Genomic DNA, 16,619 nt, shown 5'->3' on the forward strand with positions numbered 1-16,619 from the left:
TTCTTTGTTCCAGAACACCTCAGGAGCTTTCTAGACATGAAAAAGATTGTCAAGGAATAAGTGGATTTTATCGTAAATGAGTTGTTGTTCACGTTAAAGCCATTCTTGATTTTTTTTAACCTCTTATTGTATTAATTGGACCCCTCCCCCCCTATGGTTCTTGTATTGGGGTTTAAGAAGAATTGAATTTGTTTCACCTGTAAAATTTATTTGTTCGGGTTACCTGCACAAGTGTATTGCTTGTTATGATTTTCAAATAAATAAACTAAAAAAAAAAAAATTTCACATATTCAGTGTTTTTATAATTTAGATATTGCAGTTTTCTCCTCTCTTAAATTTTTCAATTCTGCCTTTTTGCTCAACAATATTTGCCCATATACAAATCAGACAGTCTTGGCTAGGTATGCTCCTCTTATTTTAGATGTTTTAGTTCATTGATTTATTTGGCATAACCCTAGGTTTTCATATACCTTTTGATAAATTTTTTAAAAAATTGATATTAGATTTTTTAAATTTAATTCAGTTCATTTGATGCATTCTATTCATTTGTCATAACCTTAGGTTCTATTACATAATTTAACATATGTATTGAAGTTTATGACCCAAGTGGTATTCCTTTTGCTCTTGCAGTATTATGATATGTATTTTATTTATTTATTCAATTTTCTATACCATTCTCCCAGAGGAGCTCAGAACAGTTTACATTAATTTTATTCAGGTACTTCAAGCATTTTTCCTCCATCTGTCCCAATGGACTCACAATCTATCTAATGTACCTGGGGCAATTGGGGGATTAAGTGACTTGCCCAGGGTCACAAGGAGCAGCATGTGTTTGAACCCACACCTCAGGGTGCTGAGGCTGTAGTTCTAACCACTGCAATGTTTTAGATCTTGTGACTACTGAGGCAGGTGTTTATCACTGAAACATGTTTGTCGAGTTTGCCATTTTATGTGTATTATAAACCTTTTTCTGTATATAATTGAATTAGGCAATCTGATTTTTGTATTTTATTGGTTTTAAACTTTTATCATTACTTTTTTTGGTCTTCTAATAAATACCATTCTGTATGTTTATTCATTTCTGCAATTGTTTGGAGTTTAATTGGTCCTCCCCTACTCCCTTTCCTGAAACTTATAAAATTGGCTCCTAGAACGATCCCCAGTGGTACACAAATTTAAACTTGCTCTGAAGATGTGGATGAATTCCTATACTGTGTGTGTTTGTGTACACATGTATTTAATTGTAAATCTACCCAAGTTCCACCCATACTACACCCCTGGACACGCTGATGTGTAGATAGTATAAAAATAAGCACAACCTTAGTGTGCCTGCTTTTTATAGGTGTACGAGGTCTGACAATTGAGTTTGCAAACTTGCCTCTGTGTGCTTACGTTGGCAGCACTGTACAAACAACTCGATAAGGTTTCATAACCTTGGTATATCAGTGCCTCACAGCTGTGTTTGTGTCAATGTGTGGTGGTGTCTTGCTGAATGGCATTCATTATTGTTGTTGCGTGTTTTTGTGTGCTGTCGTGACAATGTTGGAGCTTGAATTAGAGCAATGAACAAACATTAAATTTCTTGTTAAACTTGGCAAGAGTGGAAGTGAAATCAGGGATATGTTCAAGTTTATGGGGATAATGCCATGAAGAAAACGGTAGTGTACAAATGGATTAAATTTTTTTCTGAGGGGAGAAAAAGCATCATTGATGAAGAAAGGTCAGGGTGGCCAGTAACGACAAGCAGAACTGACAAAAACATTGCAAAAATATGTCGAATTGTGCGTCAAAATCATTGGCTGACTGTGAGAAGCATAGCAGACCAAATAAACATCGATGGAGAAACAGGAAAATCTTAACTGAAAATCTTGTCCTGAGAGAAGTGTGTGCAAAAATAATCCCGAAGGAGCTCACAGACGAACAAAAGCAAAGGAAAATCGAAGTTTGCCAAGACCTTTAAGAGGCAAGACGATGTTTTGGGCCATGTTATATCACTGGTGATGAAACATGGGTGTACCAATGTGACCCTGAAACAAAGCGTCAAGGTGCACAATGGAAGTCAGCCAATTCTCCACAACCAAAAAAGTTCCTCCAGTCCAAATCAAAAAGACAAAACAATGTTGCTAACCTTTTTTGATGTCAAAGGGATTGTTCATTATGAATTTGTACCAACTGGACAAACAGTTAACCAAGTTTACTATTTGGAAGTACTGAAAAGACTGCGTGAAAAAATTAGATGAAAATGACCTGAACTTTTCACCAACTCATGGCTCTTGTATCACGACAATGCACCAGCTCACACGACATTGTCTGTGAGGGAGTTTTTAGCCAGAAAACAAACAACTGTATTGCAACATCCTCCCTACTCACCTATCTGATCCCCAATGACTTTTTTCTTTACCCAAAGATAAAAGAAATATTGAAAGGAAGACATTCTGCATCAAGGGTAATAGCTCTAATGGGCATTCCAGAAAAAGAGTTCCAAAATTGCTTTGAAGGGTTGGCTAGGTGCTGGCATGGGTGCATAGCTTCCCAAGGGGAGTACTTTGAAGGTGACCATAGTGATATTCAGGAAAGAAGTATGTAGCACTTCTTTCTAGGATGAGTTTGCAAACTTAATTGTCAGTCCTCATATATCCAGATGCTATAACAGCCATCTTCTATGGATAAAAACATGATGCACATATAGAAAATGCTTTATAAAATTATTCCCAGAATGGAAAAATCTTTTCATACAGGCCAGTGTTATTTCCCCTATATTCCATATTTGCTATAATGGGATGGGGTCTTTTAAATAAATTTAAAAAAGGCTTTGTTTAGTATGGCTACATAATTCATGTATTGAAACATTCCAGATCTTCTCTACATAGACATTTGTATTTTACATGAACCTGAAAGTACAAAAATATTTTTTATGGTAACTTGCATCACTAACAAATGAATACAGAGCACAAACTACTATAGAGCTGAAGATTCCTGTGAGCACCCCAAGTCTGCTCTAATCCATAATTCTAAGGTCCCCACCATCCCCAGGAAAAGCTCTCATGGGTAGGACAGGGCATCATTCTTTTATGGCAATTCAAAGGTCACTCCTTCTAAAGGAAAACCAGGGCCACTATTCTGAGCACTACAAAGTTGCTCTCAGGGGGGTATACTCTAAAGGTCATTCCTCTTGTAGGTATCAAAGGCAGAAATCTATAGCTTAATAGTAGTCTACAATGTATCTCATCAGCTTCTAGACATTAAAATCAATACAGGGTTTGCTTTGTACCTTATACCCTATCAAATAAATATTATACCAATTAAAAACAAAACCACAGCAAAATGAATATTTCATTCATGACTCAAACTTCAGTTTTCTGTTAATTTTTCAGTGCCTGCATTAAGAAAATTTGACTGATAAGGAAGACGGCATAGCAATTGAGGATTCAAACATTTCTGCAGAAAACTCCTGTCTTTTTCTGCATGGTCAGGTGGTTCTAAATTTTGGTTTGCTGATATTCAGACACCATCTAGAATCTGATCCAAAAATATCCCCTAGGCAGATTCTGTAGAGGCCGGGCAGGTGGTACCTGAAGCATACTTCATCACATAGGCTTGCACAGAAATTTATCTTTCCAGATACACTGTACAAAAGTTGGGAAGTCACTGGTAGCAAAGTTTTTCCAACCCTTCAAAGTCCAATACTTTTACTGCTGGAAGGTGCTGTGGTAGATGTTTAACTGCAGCCTTCCTAATACTAGAAAGGTTCTGCCTGATCTCCAGTTCATTGTAACTTATGCTGATTGCCATAGAATTTCAGTCAAAATCCCATGACACAACTCTTCAGCAGTGAGACTACAGCTGTACTGTTCAATACTTAGCTACATTTTACTGTCATAAAGTTTAAATAAAACCTTTTAGATGGCTGTGCATGAATATAGTTAAACACTGTGTATGTGTTTGAATTAGGAAGCATTTAATGACGGTGTGTGCACTGGTTTACCTGATGCAGGTTAGAATATACCATGTTCCCCCTCTTATTCCATGACGTTACTCAAAATGGAATGTACCACCAGAACACCGAGTAACGTACGGATACATTCATACAAAGGGGGCCCAGGCACACATTAGCACTGGCTCCTGGAGCTGCACCTCGTTTAAATAGGACTACATCCACCTGTGCTCCTCCTCCTCTCTAAGGGAGAAAACATTTAAAGAAGACAGTAGGAACAGTTCCATAGAGTCAATTGCAGATCCATGAGGAGCTGGCCAAAGAGCAGCTTTTCCCCTGTGATATAATGAATGTATTACTTTCATTTGTTGCATCCGGACAGTATTTACTGTCTTTCAAGGACTGAGAATGCTTTCTCTTAACAAAGAAAATGACCCTTCATATAGCATTACACTTGCACAGTCCCACAAATGTCCTATCCGGGACCTGGATACCAGCTGAGACACCATTCACTTGCTCATTCCGAAAGGTACTAAGGCAATACACTGCATTCCATATGTAGTGCTCCTACACCAGCATTCAGCCACCGAGTAATTTATGAGGAACTTGAGGTCTTGCTTGACATGCTCACGAGAGCCGGTCGGTTTGGCAACCGCTGTAAGACAGCTTTGGACGTTAGAGGATGCACAGAGTTCAACAAAGTAAGTCTCTCTGAGGTTTTGGCAGATGAACGTATGAGTGGCTGATGCGAGACAAAAACTTCTGAAGAATTCTTGCTTCTATCAGGCCTGAGAGAAAAGGAAAGAAAGAAAAACAAATCAAGTTATTTACTTGGTAATTGAGCTGCCACAGGAACTGAGCCTCTAAAACTCAATGGGGATGATGAGTACAGATACTGTACATAGTTGATCATCACTAGCACCGGAAGACTTAAAGGACTGGAGCATGGACGACACAGGTAGCTGCTGTATTGTTCCAGATACTGCTAACAAAAAACAAACAAGAAAGGAAGCACAAGAAGGAACCTTTGTGGGTGTTCTCTCCTTCTGCTTTGCTTCAAATCTCCTAATAAAGGGGTCAATATGCAAAATGGGTTAACTTGACAGGGGAGGCTCCTGATGCCCATTCCCTCCTGCCTCTGCCACTCGGTTTCCCCATGCCCCCCACCCAGTATCTCTTAAAAAGAACACAGCATAAGGTATGCCTTGTCCCTCCTGCCTGCAGGCCCATCTTTTCGAAATGGCAAGCCTACCCCTTCCTGATGCACCCTGGGATGCACTGGGAGGGCTTAAGGCCCCGATTAGCTCAGGTTCCTAAGGCCTCAGCCCCTGAAAGCCAAGTAGCAGAGGCAGGAGGGAGTGGGCATCCCTCTTGCCGAGGATCTTTGCGTTGGGGTGGGGTGGCCAAGTGGCCGCGATCTTCACAGGGCATCGTCAGAGCGGCTGTCATCGGGGGAGGGGGGAGGCAGTACTTTTTTAATGGGGCAGATATTGTGCGTATGTAACACACACAGGTGTCCATCAAAAAAGAAAAAAATATGGCAGACCTGTCGGTAATCTTGGGTTGTTAGCAGCCTTTACTAGGTTTAAGGCATGCCCTAGAAATGTTATAGGCATCGACTGGAGGGCTTATTTTAATATTAATGACCTCAAGGGGGTGACCCAGTCATCACAGATCAATTGCCTATTCGGGGGAACCTGGTGTTTGAATCTGGAAGGGATTACATCACTTTTCAACGGTGGGAACGGTCAGGGTTGACTTTGGTAGAAAATTTGTTGGAGGAGAATGGCCAGTTGCTGCCTTTCTGCGCCTACAGGAGGTACGGGGGGTCTGCTGGGGGGATACCTTTGCTTACTGTCAGATTAAACACTATATTGCATCGTTACCACGGGATTCTCTTAGTGGAGGTATTGGTAGGCGAGTGAGGGGGTTTTTTTTCTGGCACGGTGAATTTTAATTATTCTATCTCATCTTTCCATACGGTTTTGGTCCCTCTGGATCGCTGTCCTGACTTGTTGATTATTAAATCCAACTAGAAGAAAGAGCTTCATTTGGACCTGGGTGCTTGGGATATTCTGGGGACTGTTAGAGGTATTCCCAGACTGGTGGTTGGTGTGGGACTGTAGGAATGTTATTTTCGGGTTCTTTACCAGGCTTATTTTTCACAGAACCAGCTTTTTAAAGTGGGTGGTATGGTATTGATATGCCTCTCTATATTAAGTGTGGTGGGGAGCCAATATGCTGTCATTCTTTTTGGAGCTGCAGGCATATTCAAAAGTTCTGGTTGCTTATTGTGAACTATCTAGGCCAATTATTGGGCTGTGTAGTCAAGGGTACAGTTGAACAACTTTTATTGGATATTCCTGGGATTTTCCATGGATTACCTAAAGGGGAGGCCTTGGTGTATCGAAATGTGTGTCTCCTGGCTCATAAGATTATATTGCAATACTGGTTCTCATCAGAACCGCCTTCCTATTGGCAATGGAGGAGTCAGGTTCACACCCTGATAATCTGGGAAGCCTGAGATGTAGAGGGATATTTTAAGACGGACGTTTTCCTTATTTGGAGCGTCTATCTTGACTCCTTGAACTCCATGGTTCCGGAGCCTCATATTGAACACATTGTATTAGCAGGACTGGGTGCCAGTCGACCTTTTGGGATGGGCAGTTCTACTTTTTTTTTTAGTCTGGTGGGGGGTGGGGGGAGTAGTTCTGGAGGCTATAAGAATCAAAACCTCTGGAATTGATCTCTTTTGTGTTTTGATTGACTTGTTTGGAGGGGAGGATTGGTGAGAGGGGGACCTTTCCTTAATCCCGATGACCATGCTTATATATTTTTTTTTGTATTCTGGATCTATTTTATGGTCTTAGTACCTTTAACAGTGTTTCTCAACTTCTTCAAACCAAGTACCCCCTAAGTCTAACAAATATCAACCGAGTACCCCCACCCAAGCTCCGCTCCAGACCCGCCCAGACCTCACCCCCATAATAATAGTACTAATTGTAATGCAATTTTTTCCATCCATTTTCTTATACACACAATATAATCTTATTAATACATAATGGCAAACACAAAATTTAAAAAAAAACCCAAAGTACACTATATGCAGAGAAAGCTCAGTTACTTACCATAACAGGTGTTATCCAGGGACAACAGGCAGATATTCTCACATGTGGGTGACGTCATCCACGGAGCCCCGGTGGGCTGTTTAGTGAATCAGGTAAGTTGCAGTGATCGTCGTTAAACCTGTGAAAACAGGTTTAGCGACGATTGCTGACTTTAGTGAATCGGGGCCTATGAGTCTGTGCTAATATCTACTGCATGGTCAACTCCATATTATCTGCTTAATGAAGAGCCCTTTTACTTGTAATGGTATTTCATGGCAAATAGAAAGACTTGCTGACAACATAATTGGTACCTACTAAATTATTTAGTTCAGTTTGCAGTGAAACTTACTTGCCTGCTTTAAAATAAAAACATCTGAGGGAAGGTGTGATTATTGGCACTAGAGACAGAGAGTCCTGGTAACTACTGAGCTGAACTGTATTACCTGCTTCCTGAAAGCTCCCCTCGGGCACTTTTGGAAGCCACCCAGCTGACATCAGGGGCTTCACTTTTCGAGTGAAAAGCAGACGCTGCGGTGGCGCGCAGCCCTTTAGGGCACGCTCATTTGAAGCAATGAGGAGCTAGAGGAGATATTTTTAATTGTTTTCTTTATGTAAATATTTCTTTAAAATAATGGGTAAACGAAAAGGGAAAACTAGGATATCCACTCCAGTACAATCTAGCCCTACGGACCATCATTTGACTAATTTAGATCAACAGGGTTTGCAGCTTAGTAAGGTGGAATTCACATCAGGAGCTTCATTGAGCTCTCTGGCTAGGACCCCACCTCTCCTTCCAGAAAAACCTAGTGGTTCAGGATTGGAAGTCAGTCCTAGAGAGACTTCTTTTGAAGTCCCTGCTTCTTAACCTGACCTGGTTATTTCGTATTCGAAAATGCCACAGTTGATAAATGCTCCAGGTTTAGTTGAGAATCAACAAGTACTACAGGATATATGGATGTTAAATGTGTGGATGGAGAATATGTTAAAAACTGTAACAAATCAGGTTCAAACATTCTCTAAGGAAGTCGTTGATAAGTTGGGAAATGTTGACTCCAACATTAAAACATTTGATCAGAAAATGATAGTAGTAGAGAAGCAGATTCTGAACCTACATTCCTTTTCATCATCATCAGACTCTCATAATATCTATTTAAAATTAGAGATGATGGAAAATGTGGTTAGGTCTAGGAATCTGCGTCTGACTAATTTTCCAATTACACACCTGATATCACCAGAGATACTTCTTCGGAAGTATCTGAAGGAAATATTAGGGTTATTTAATGCAGACACAATCATATTTTCAAATTTCTACTACATACCTCGGAAAAAAAAGGAGAAATTAGGTTCTTACCTGCTAATTTACTTTCTTTTAGCTTCTCCAGACCAGTAGAGGTTAACTTTACGAATGGGTATATATCTAATCATGACCAGCAGGTGGAGACTGAAAACAAAACTTTGGGACAGTATATCCTAGCCCCTCCTCTCTATTTCCCTCAGTCTGCCGAATAGCCAAGCAGAACCAAGAACTGGAAAACAACAGAGAGAAAAAACAACACTCCGAAAGGAGTAACAAATAACAAACCCAAAATGCTGTTGGAAAATGCAGAGGAGAAAATTCCCGAAGGAAGAATGTCCCCACAGCTCGCCAGCTAAGCCAGCCGAGCCACAGCCGCTGTTCTTCAATCCTCCCCGGCCCTAGAAAAATACTAGAACCCGCAGCAAAAACCAAAAACTGCCCGCGCAACAGCCCCAACAACAACAATAACAGACAGGGTGGGGACCTCTACTGGTCTGGAGAAGCTAAAAGAAAGTAAATTAGCAGGTAAGAACCTAATTTCTCCTTCTTTAGCACTCTCCAGACCAGTAGAGGTTAACTTTACGAATGGGACGTACCAAAGCAGTCCCTCTCACGGGCGGGACCCCCGAAGGGCCGATACCAGTACACGTTCACCGAACACCGCGTCCCGACGCGCCTGCACATCAACCCGATAATGACGAACAAAAGAATGCAAGGAGGACCAAACCGCAGCCTTACAAATATCCACAGGAGGCACGAGCGACGACTCAGCCCAAGAAGCCGCCTGACCCCGAGTGGAATGAGCCTTGAGAAACTCCGGAACAGGCTGCTGTTTCAGAAGATAAGCGGAAGCAATCGTCTCCTTGATCCAGCGCGCAATAGTAGCCTTAGAAGCGCCAGCTCCCCGACGAGGACCCGCCAGGAGGACAAAGAGATGATCGGACTTCCGGAATTCCTGGGTCCGCTGCACATAAGAGCGAAGGACCCGACCGACATCCAACTTGCGCAGCTGCCGTTGCTCAGAAGAGCCCTCCCGACCACCCAAGACCGGGAGAACCACCGATTGATTGACATGAAAAGGAGAAACAACCTTAGGCAGAAAGGAAGGAACAGGGCGCAAGACGACCCGCTCCCTAGAAAACTCCAAGAAGGGAGCCCTACAAGAGAAAGCCTGCAGCTCAGAAACACGCCTAGCAGAAGTAATGGCCACCAAAAAGACCGCCTTCAAAGTAAGGTCCTTCAAAGAACAGTCGTCCAAAGGCTCGAAAGGAGGACGCACCAAAACAGAGAGAACCAGATTAAGATCCCAAGAGGGAACCGAGGGCCGAAGGGGAGGCCTAAGCAACTTGGCCGCCCGCAAAAACCGAATCACATCAGGAAGAGCCGATAAACGCTGACCTGACACTAACCCTCGAAAAGCCGACAGGGCCGCAAGATGAACCCGGAGAGAAGACCAAGCCAGGCCTCTATCCAGGCCATCCTGCAAGAACTCCAGAATGTTAGGCAGAGAAGCGCGAAAAGAGGTTACTCCCCGCGCCCGACACCATTCCTCAAATAGACGCCAAACCCGCACATAAGCCCGAGAGGTAGAAAGCCTCCGGGACCCCAACAGAGTAGAGATCACCTTGTCTGAATATCCCCTCTTGCGAAGGCGACCCCTTTCAAGAGCCACGCCGTAAGACAGAAGGGAGACGGGTCGAACATGGGAATGGGACCCTGCATCAGAAGGTCGTCTGAGAGAGGCAGAGGAAGAGGATCCGCTACCAGGTGTCTCACCAGATCCGCATACCATGGACGGCGAGGCCAATCCGGCGCCACCAGCACCACCAAACCCGGATGGTAAACAATGCGAAGAAGCACTCTGCCCACCAGCGGCCAAGGAGGGAACACATACAACAGCCCCTCCGTTGGCCACGGCTGGACCAGAGCATCCAGACCCTCGGCCAGACCGTCCCTGCGACGACTGAAGAAGCGGGGCACCTTGGCGTTGCCACCCGTGGCCATCAGGTCCATCAGGGGCTGCCCCCAAGCCTGCACTATCAACTGAAACGGCGCGGCGCCGAGACACCACTCTCCTGGATCTAGGAAGTGACGACTGAGGAAGTCTGCCTGAACGTTGTCTACTCCGGCTATATGAGAGGCCGAGAGGTCCAGCAGATGGGATTCCGCCCAAACCATGAGCAGAGCCGCCTCCTGCGCCACCCGAGTGCTCTTGGTGCCCCCCTGACGATTGACATAAGCCACCGCCGTGGCATTGTCCGACAGCACTCTGACTGACTTGCCCCGCAACAGTGAGTGGAAAGCCAACAGCGCCAGACGGACCGCTCTGGTCTCCAACACGTTGATCGACCAGGCGGCCTCCTCCGCGGACCAGGTGCCCTGAGCTGAGTGACCCAAACACTGAGCCCCCCAACCCAGGAGACTCGCATCCGTCAGGAGCACCGTCCACTGCGGGAGATCCAGACCCACCCCCTGAACTAGGTGAGGGGTCTGGAGCCACCAACGCAGACTGCAGCGCGCCAAGCCTCGCAGGGGAACCGGAACCTCCATCCCGTGCCTCTGGGGAGACCACCTCCGGAGCAGAGCATACTGGAGAGGACGCATGTGGGCCCGCGCCCACCTCACCACGTCCAGGGACGCCGCCATCGACCCCAAGACCTGGAGGAAATCTCGCGCCCGAGGACACCGGGACGCCAAAAGCAGGCGAATCTGAGATTGCAATTTGCTCACCCGGCCCTCTGGGAGGAAGACCTTCCCCAAGGAGGTGTCGAACAGCACCCCGAGGTACTCCAGACGCTGAGCCGGGACCAACCGACTCTTGGCAAGGTTGACCACCCAGCCCAGCGACCGGAGAAACTCCACCACCCGAGCAGTAACCCGGGAGCTTTCCTGCAACGACTTTGCCCGAATTAACCAGTCGTCCAGGTAGGGGTGTACCAGGATGCCCTCCGACCGCAAGGCTGCCGCGACGACCACCATCACCTTGGTGAACGTCCGCGGAGCCGTGGCCAGCCCAAAGGGAAGCGCACAGAACTGAAAGTGCCGACCCAAGATCGCAAAGCGCAGGAAACGCTGATGAGAGGCCCGAATGGGAACATGCAAGTAGGCCTCCGTCAGATCGAGAGAAGTGAGAAACTCCCCCGGCTGAACCGCCAGAATGACCGACCGCAGAGTTTCCATACGGAAAGAGGGAATCTTGAGAGCCCTGTTGACCCCTTTCAAATCGAGGATGGGCCGAAAAGTCCCCTCCTTCTTGGGCACCACAAAGTAAATGGAGTACCTGCCCGTGCCCCACTCTGGAGGGGGCACTGGAACAACTGCCCTGAGATCTAGCAAGCGCTGAAGGGTCTGGCGAAAAGCCTGCGTCTTCCCCGGAGTCTGACATGGAGAAGCGAGGAAAAAATCCGGCAGAGAGCGGGCGAACTCCAGGGCATAACCGTCCCGCACCACCTCCAGGACCCACTGATCGGACGTGATCTCGGCCCATTTGGGGAAAAATTCGCGCAGCCGGGCCCCCACCGGAACCAAAGGGGGCGCCGGCAAGGCGTCATTGTGCAGGACGGGAAGCGGGGGAACCGGCGGAGGGATTCCCTGCCCCCCGACGGGCCCCCCGAAAGGGCTGCATACGCTGGAAGAACCGACCCCGGGAAAATCCCGGAGACTGGAAAGAAGCAGCCCCACGCCCAGGGCGATACTTGCGAAAATCCCGCAAACGCCCCCGGGCCGCACCCCCCCGAGACGCCGGGCGGGCACGGTCCTCCGGCAGACGGGGAACTTTCGAGTCCGACAGAGTCTGAATCAACTTATCCAAATCCTCTCCAAACAAAAACGACCCCCGAAAGGGAAATTTAGTAAGCTTAGCTTTGGACGCAGCATCCGCCGCCCAAGCGCGCAGCCACAACACACGCCGTGCGGCCACGCCAAAAGCCATAGACTTAGCCGAGATCCGCACCAAGTCATAGAGAGCATCCGAGAGGAATGAGGCCGCCATCTCAATCTTCGCAACCTCCTGATCCACCAGAGACCAGTCGTCAGACTCTCGATCCAAGACCCGCTCCGCCCACCGAAACACGGCGCGAGCGACCAGTCCCCCACAAATAGCCGCCTGGACCCCAAAACCAGAGACCTGAAAATTTTGCTTAAGGAGGCCCTCCAATTTGCGCTCCTCAGGATCTCGCAAGGCAGAACCGCCCTCAACAGGCACGGTATGCCGCTTGGAAATTGCCGAGACCACCGCATCCACGACCGGCGAAGCTAACGTAGCCCGATCCCCTTCAGGAATGGGATACAGGCGAGCCATGCTGCGCGCCAGCCGAAACGGCGTCTCCGGCGTTTTCCACTGCTCCAGGATAATATCCCGAATATCCTGATGCATAGGAAAAGAGCGGGAAACGGTACGGATCCCCCGCAACAGGGGGTCCCCCACACGCGGAGTCTCCGGCGGCGCGTCCTCAAAACGCAAGACCGAAGAAACCTGCTGAATAAGGTCAGGCAACTCATCTTTCTGAAAAAGACGCACCACAGACGCCTCGTCACTGGAGAACGGGAAATCCGACAACCCGCCGCCAGCTTCCGTCCCCTCCAGAGAGTCCTGGAATTCCTCAGAAGGGTCCAGGTCCTCCTCCAGACCGACCCGTTCCTCCGACCACAAATTCTCGTCCCACGACACCCGCGGACGCTTGGACAAGGGAGGCGGCGGAGGGGACGTCACGCCAGACGAAAGAGGCAAAACCGCAGGAAGCGCGGAGGAAAAACCACCCCCCGAGACCCCCTGGGCGCAACCGGGACCCCCAGCCGCCTGAAAATAGGCTCTGCATAAAGAAAAGAAAAATTCAGGAGAAAACCCCCCCGAGGGTCCCAAGGGACTCCCTGCCACAGCAGGGGACCCAGCAGAACCTTGCCCCTGCATAGTCAAAACAGGGGGAAGGTCACCTGAGGTGGAAGACAAAATGGAGGGGCCAGACAGAGAAGATGGCGTCTTTCCCGCCAAAACAGCTCCCTCCACAGCCTGCAGCGGCTGAGAGACCTGAAAAGTCTCAGCCGCTAAAACAGGCAAGCCGGCATCAGCTGTCAAAATATCAGCTGAGAGGGAATCCTCAAAAACCCGACCGTCGGCGGCTCGGGGAATCCCTCCGTGGGCGGACGGAGAAGACCGGGCTTCTCCTCCGTTCCCTGCCGACTCGCGAGGCACCATCGGCGGGGAGCTCTGGGCGCCTGCAGCCGCTGCCGACGGAGCTCCTCCACCGCACCGGCCTGAACACCGCTTGCACAGGCCGGCCGCGAGTGCCTCGCGTCTGGAGCACAATGAGCACTTTTTCCCTTTAGAAGTGCTCATTGCTCCATACGCGACCTAGCTGTAAAAAAAGTGCCGGTTAGTTGAAAAAATACAGTAAAATACAGTTTTCTTAAAGGGATACAACCCTCCAGACCAGCACTACCTCAGGATTTTTTTTTTTTTTTTTTTTTTTTACAGAACAGACTCCACAGGCTCTCAAAGCAATAGTCTTGCTTGATTTAGGGGGCAAGGCTTATTGCTGAGGCTCCTCTAAAAAAATGTGGGGAGGTGGAGGAAGTGGGGGGAGGGACCCCGCTCGTGACCCGCCGGGTTTGACACCCCCGAGGTCGGACGAACCCCCAAACAGAGTCCGTCCAAGCTCCGTCCGGCTAAAAACAGGGACAATAAACCCCTTAAACAAATTCCAACAGCCCTACCAAGGGAGATGGGTACAGATCACTCAACACCTGCTGGAGACTGAAAGAAGACTGAGGGAAATAGAGAGGAGGGGCTAGGATATACTGTCCCAAAGTTTTGTTTTCAGTCTCCACCTGCTGGTCATGATTAGATATATACCCATTCGTAAAGTTAACCTCTACTGGTCTGGAGAGTGCTAAAGAAATAACAGAAGAAGGTGTGGACCAACTTGTTACAACTGATTTTAATCTCACAGATTTCCTGGAAGATTCTCAGGATGTAATACAAGAGAGGTCCACCCTTCTGGTCTCCTGTATGAATGCTTTATTTTAAAAATAAAGAAGCTAAATTTTGTGGTGATAGGATTATGATTTTTCCCGACGTGGCCTGGCCGACAAAATTGAGAAGAAAGGCCTTTTTGGTCATGAAACCTAGTTGCGAGTCTGGGAACCACGTTCTTTCTAAAGTACCCATGTAAATGGCTGCTTCATTTGTGGAGCCAACACAACTTGAAGCATTTCTTCAAGCAAATGAGAAATAATGTAATACCATTTCCTTTGTTCAGTTTTTGACTTAAGGTCATAGATTTATTATTAGTACCTATTGGTATTGGGGATTTATTCCCAATTTTTTTTTTCCTTTTCCTGGAGTTTACTTTTAAAAGTTAACACACTTTCTCTCAATAATGTGGGCTAGATGGAATTTCAAAAATATTGAGGTTTTGAAGTATCAAAAGTTATTTTTTCCTTTTTTGTACATGACCTTTACTCTGTGTAACAACATTGTTTGAAATATTATAAATTAAAAAAAACACAAAACACCTTTCTTTCCTATTAGAAGCTATCTGTGACGTCTCTAAGCAGTTTACTTACCTGATAAGTGCCGAGTTGACAGAATCTGAACCTGTAATCAACCTCCTGGAGGTGGTACTCTGGATAGCATTGGTCCTAGGTCCTGCTGCAGTTTCTGCTAAAATGGGATCTAATTTGTTGGGTGTACTGTGAAGGTCTAATATAGTAAACTCTTCATCTGTTAGGTGGCGCCTGGCTTCACTGCTTGCTGCTGCTTGACACGGTTGGTTTTGCACTACTGCTGCTGGCTGGCCATGCACTTTTAAATGTCTCATTCGGATTTCTTTGGTTTTCCAAGACATGCTTGAGTTGCCTCTGACTGATGGAGGGGAAGGGCTTGCAGGAGGAGTAGGTAATCGAGAGCTCAGTAACAAGGATGATGAACTTTCTTGTGGGAACAACAAACCTGAAACATAAAAAAAAAAAAAAGTAATAGTACAATCATTTACAGAACAATTACAGAAAATATCAAAAGCTTCTTTCACTTGAATTATCTTTGGCCTCTAAAAGGTAAATAAAGTTAAGAACATCAGAAGTTAAGTGTCACAAAAGTTTATATTTTGGAAATATTTGTTAAATAATATACCATATATACTCAAATATAAACCGAGGTAATCTTTTATTCCCTAAAAAGGGGGAAAAGGGTTAACTCAAATATAAACAGAGGGTTTATATTTAAGTGCCCTGCCAGGTTCTGCACCCAGCCCCCTCCCTCCTCCCCTACCAAGATCTGCACCTTGTCTCTACTTCATCCCTCCCTGATGCCTTGCAGGCCTTTCTCCAGGCCTGCTGTAAGCCCTGGTGGTCTAGCGGTAAGCTGAGACAGGAGGGATCCATCTCGCTTTTTGTCCCAGCCAACTCTAAAAACATCCCATCTATCTTTTGCCTCTCAGACCTCTAGAATGCCTACCTTGAAAGCCCTGGTGGTCCAGCGGTGAACCAAGGCGGATCCCTGATGAAAATGGCTGGAGGGACAAAAATTACTATCGTCCCCTCCCGAAGTCTGGCAAGACTTGGGGCGGTAATCAGCAACACTGGCCTTGAGGTCATCTAGACATTTCCCAAAAAGAAGCTGACCCTTAAAAGGAAGTCTGCTTAAAGTGGCCTTGGAGGCAGCGTGCCTAGCCCAAGGAAGAATCTATAGAGGCTGGCACGCAGACACCACATAAGCGGCAAGAACTTGAATGAAATCACAAAAAGGCATCTGTCACATAATCCACATATCCAGCACGAGCTGGGGGACAGACATCCACTTCCGCCAAGGGCACCCTGCACACTCATGCCGCAAAGGAGGCTGCCGCCTTGATGCCTGAAGAAGCCACTTCAAAAAGGTTGGTTTTTTCCCTTTAAATATAATATCAACTCTGCAATCCTGGGAGTCCTTAAACACTACTCCTCCATCACTAGGGAGGTCCATGCGCTGGGTAACTGGTGCCATGATGGAATCTACCTTAAGTTGCTCAAAACTGCTGCCAGCGGATAAAGCTTAGATATAGCTTGAAAGAACCAGTAAGAGCAGCCTGAGGAACCTATGGTTTTGTAACCAGACCAAGAAGCTGTGGATGGGATTGGGGTGGGGGGTGAAAAAAAAAAGAGGACAGTCTATTAGAATGGTCCATGACCAAACACTGATGTGGAAAGAGGAGATTCCAATTTTTTTGCGCTTTCAGAATCTCAGCAATAAAATGGTGGACAAAGCCATGCTTAAAAGATCTGCTGATGAAGGGGTACTCACCCA

The 16,619-nt window shown here is 46.5% G+C and overlaps 1 protein-coding gene across 7 annotated transcripts in view; it reads right to left on the reverse strand.

The window, feature by feature from the left end:
* Positions 1-766: 766 nt before the first annotated feature.
* The window catches only part of LRRC56 (leucine rich repeat containing 56), a 105,935-nt gene continuing 90,082 nt past the window's right edge, over positions 767-16,619 (reverse strand). For 6 of the 7 annotated variants that reach the window (XM_033928890.1, XM_033928891.1, XM_033928886.1 and 3 more), the window contains 2 exons: positions 14,903-15,287; positions 767-4,722 (listed from right to left, as the gene is read on the reverse strand). In XM_033928890.1, the coding sequence (XP_033784781.1) occupies positions 4,530-4,722; positions 14,903-15,287 (578 nt within the window). In that variant the 3' untranslated portion in view covers positions 767-4,529. Of the gene's footprint in view, positions 4,723-7,062; positions 7,181-14,902; positions 15,288-16,619 lie in introns of all 7 variants that reach the window. The other variant, XR_004537672.1, reaches the window with a different exon arrangement.

Source organism: Geotrypetes seraphini, chromosome 19 (genome assembly GCF_902459505.1).
Source record: "Geotrypetes seraphini chromosome 19, aGeoSer1.1, whole genome shotgun sequence".
NCBI classification, from domain to species: domain Eukaryota; kingdom Metazoa; phylum Chordata; class Amphibia; order Gymnophiona; family Dermophiidae; genus Geotrypetes; species Geotrypetes seraphini.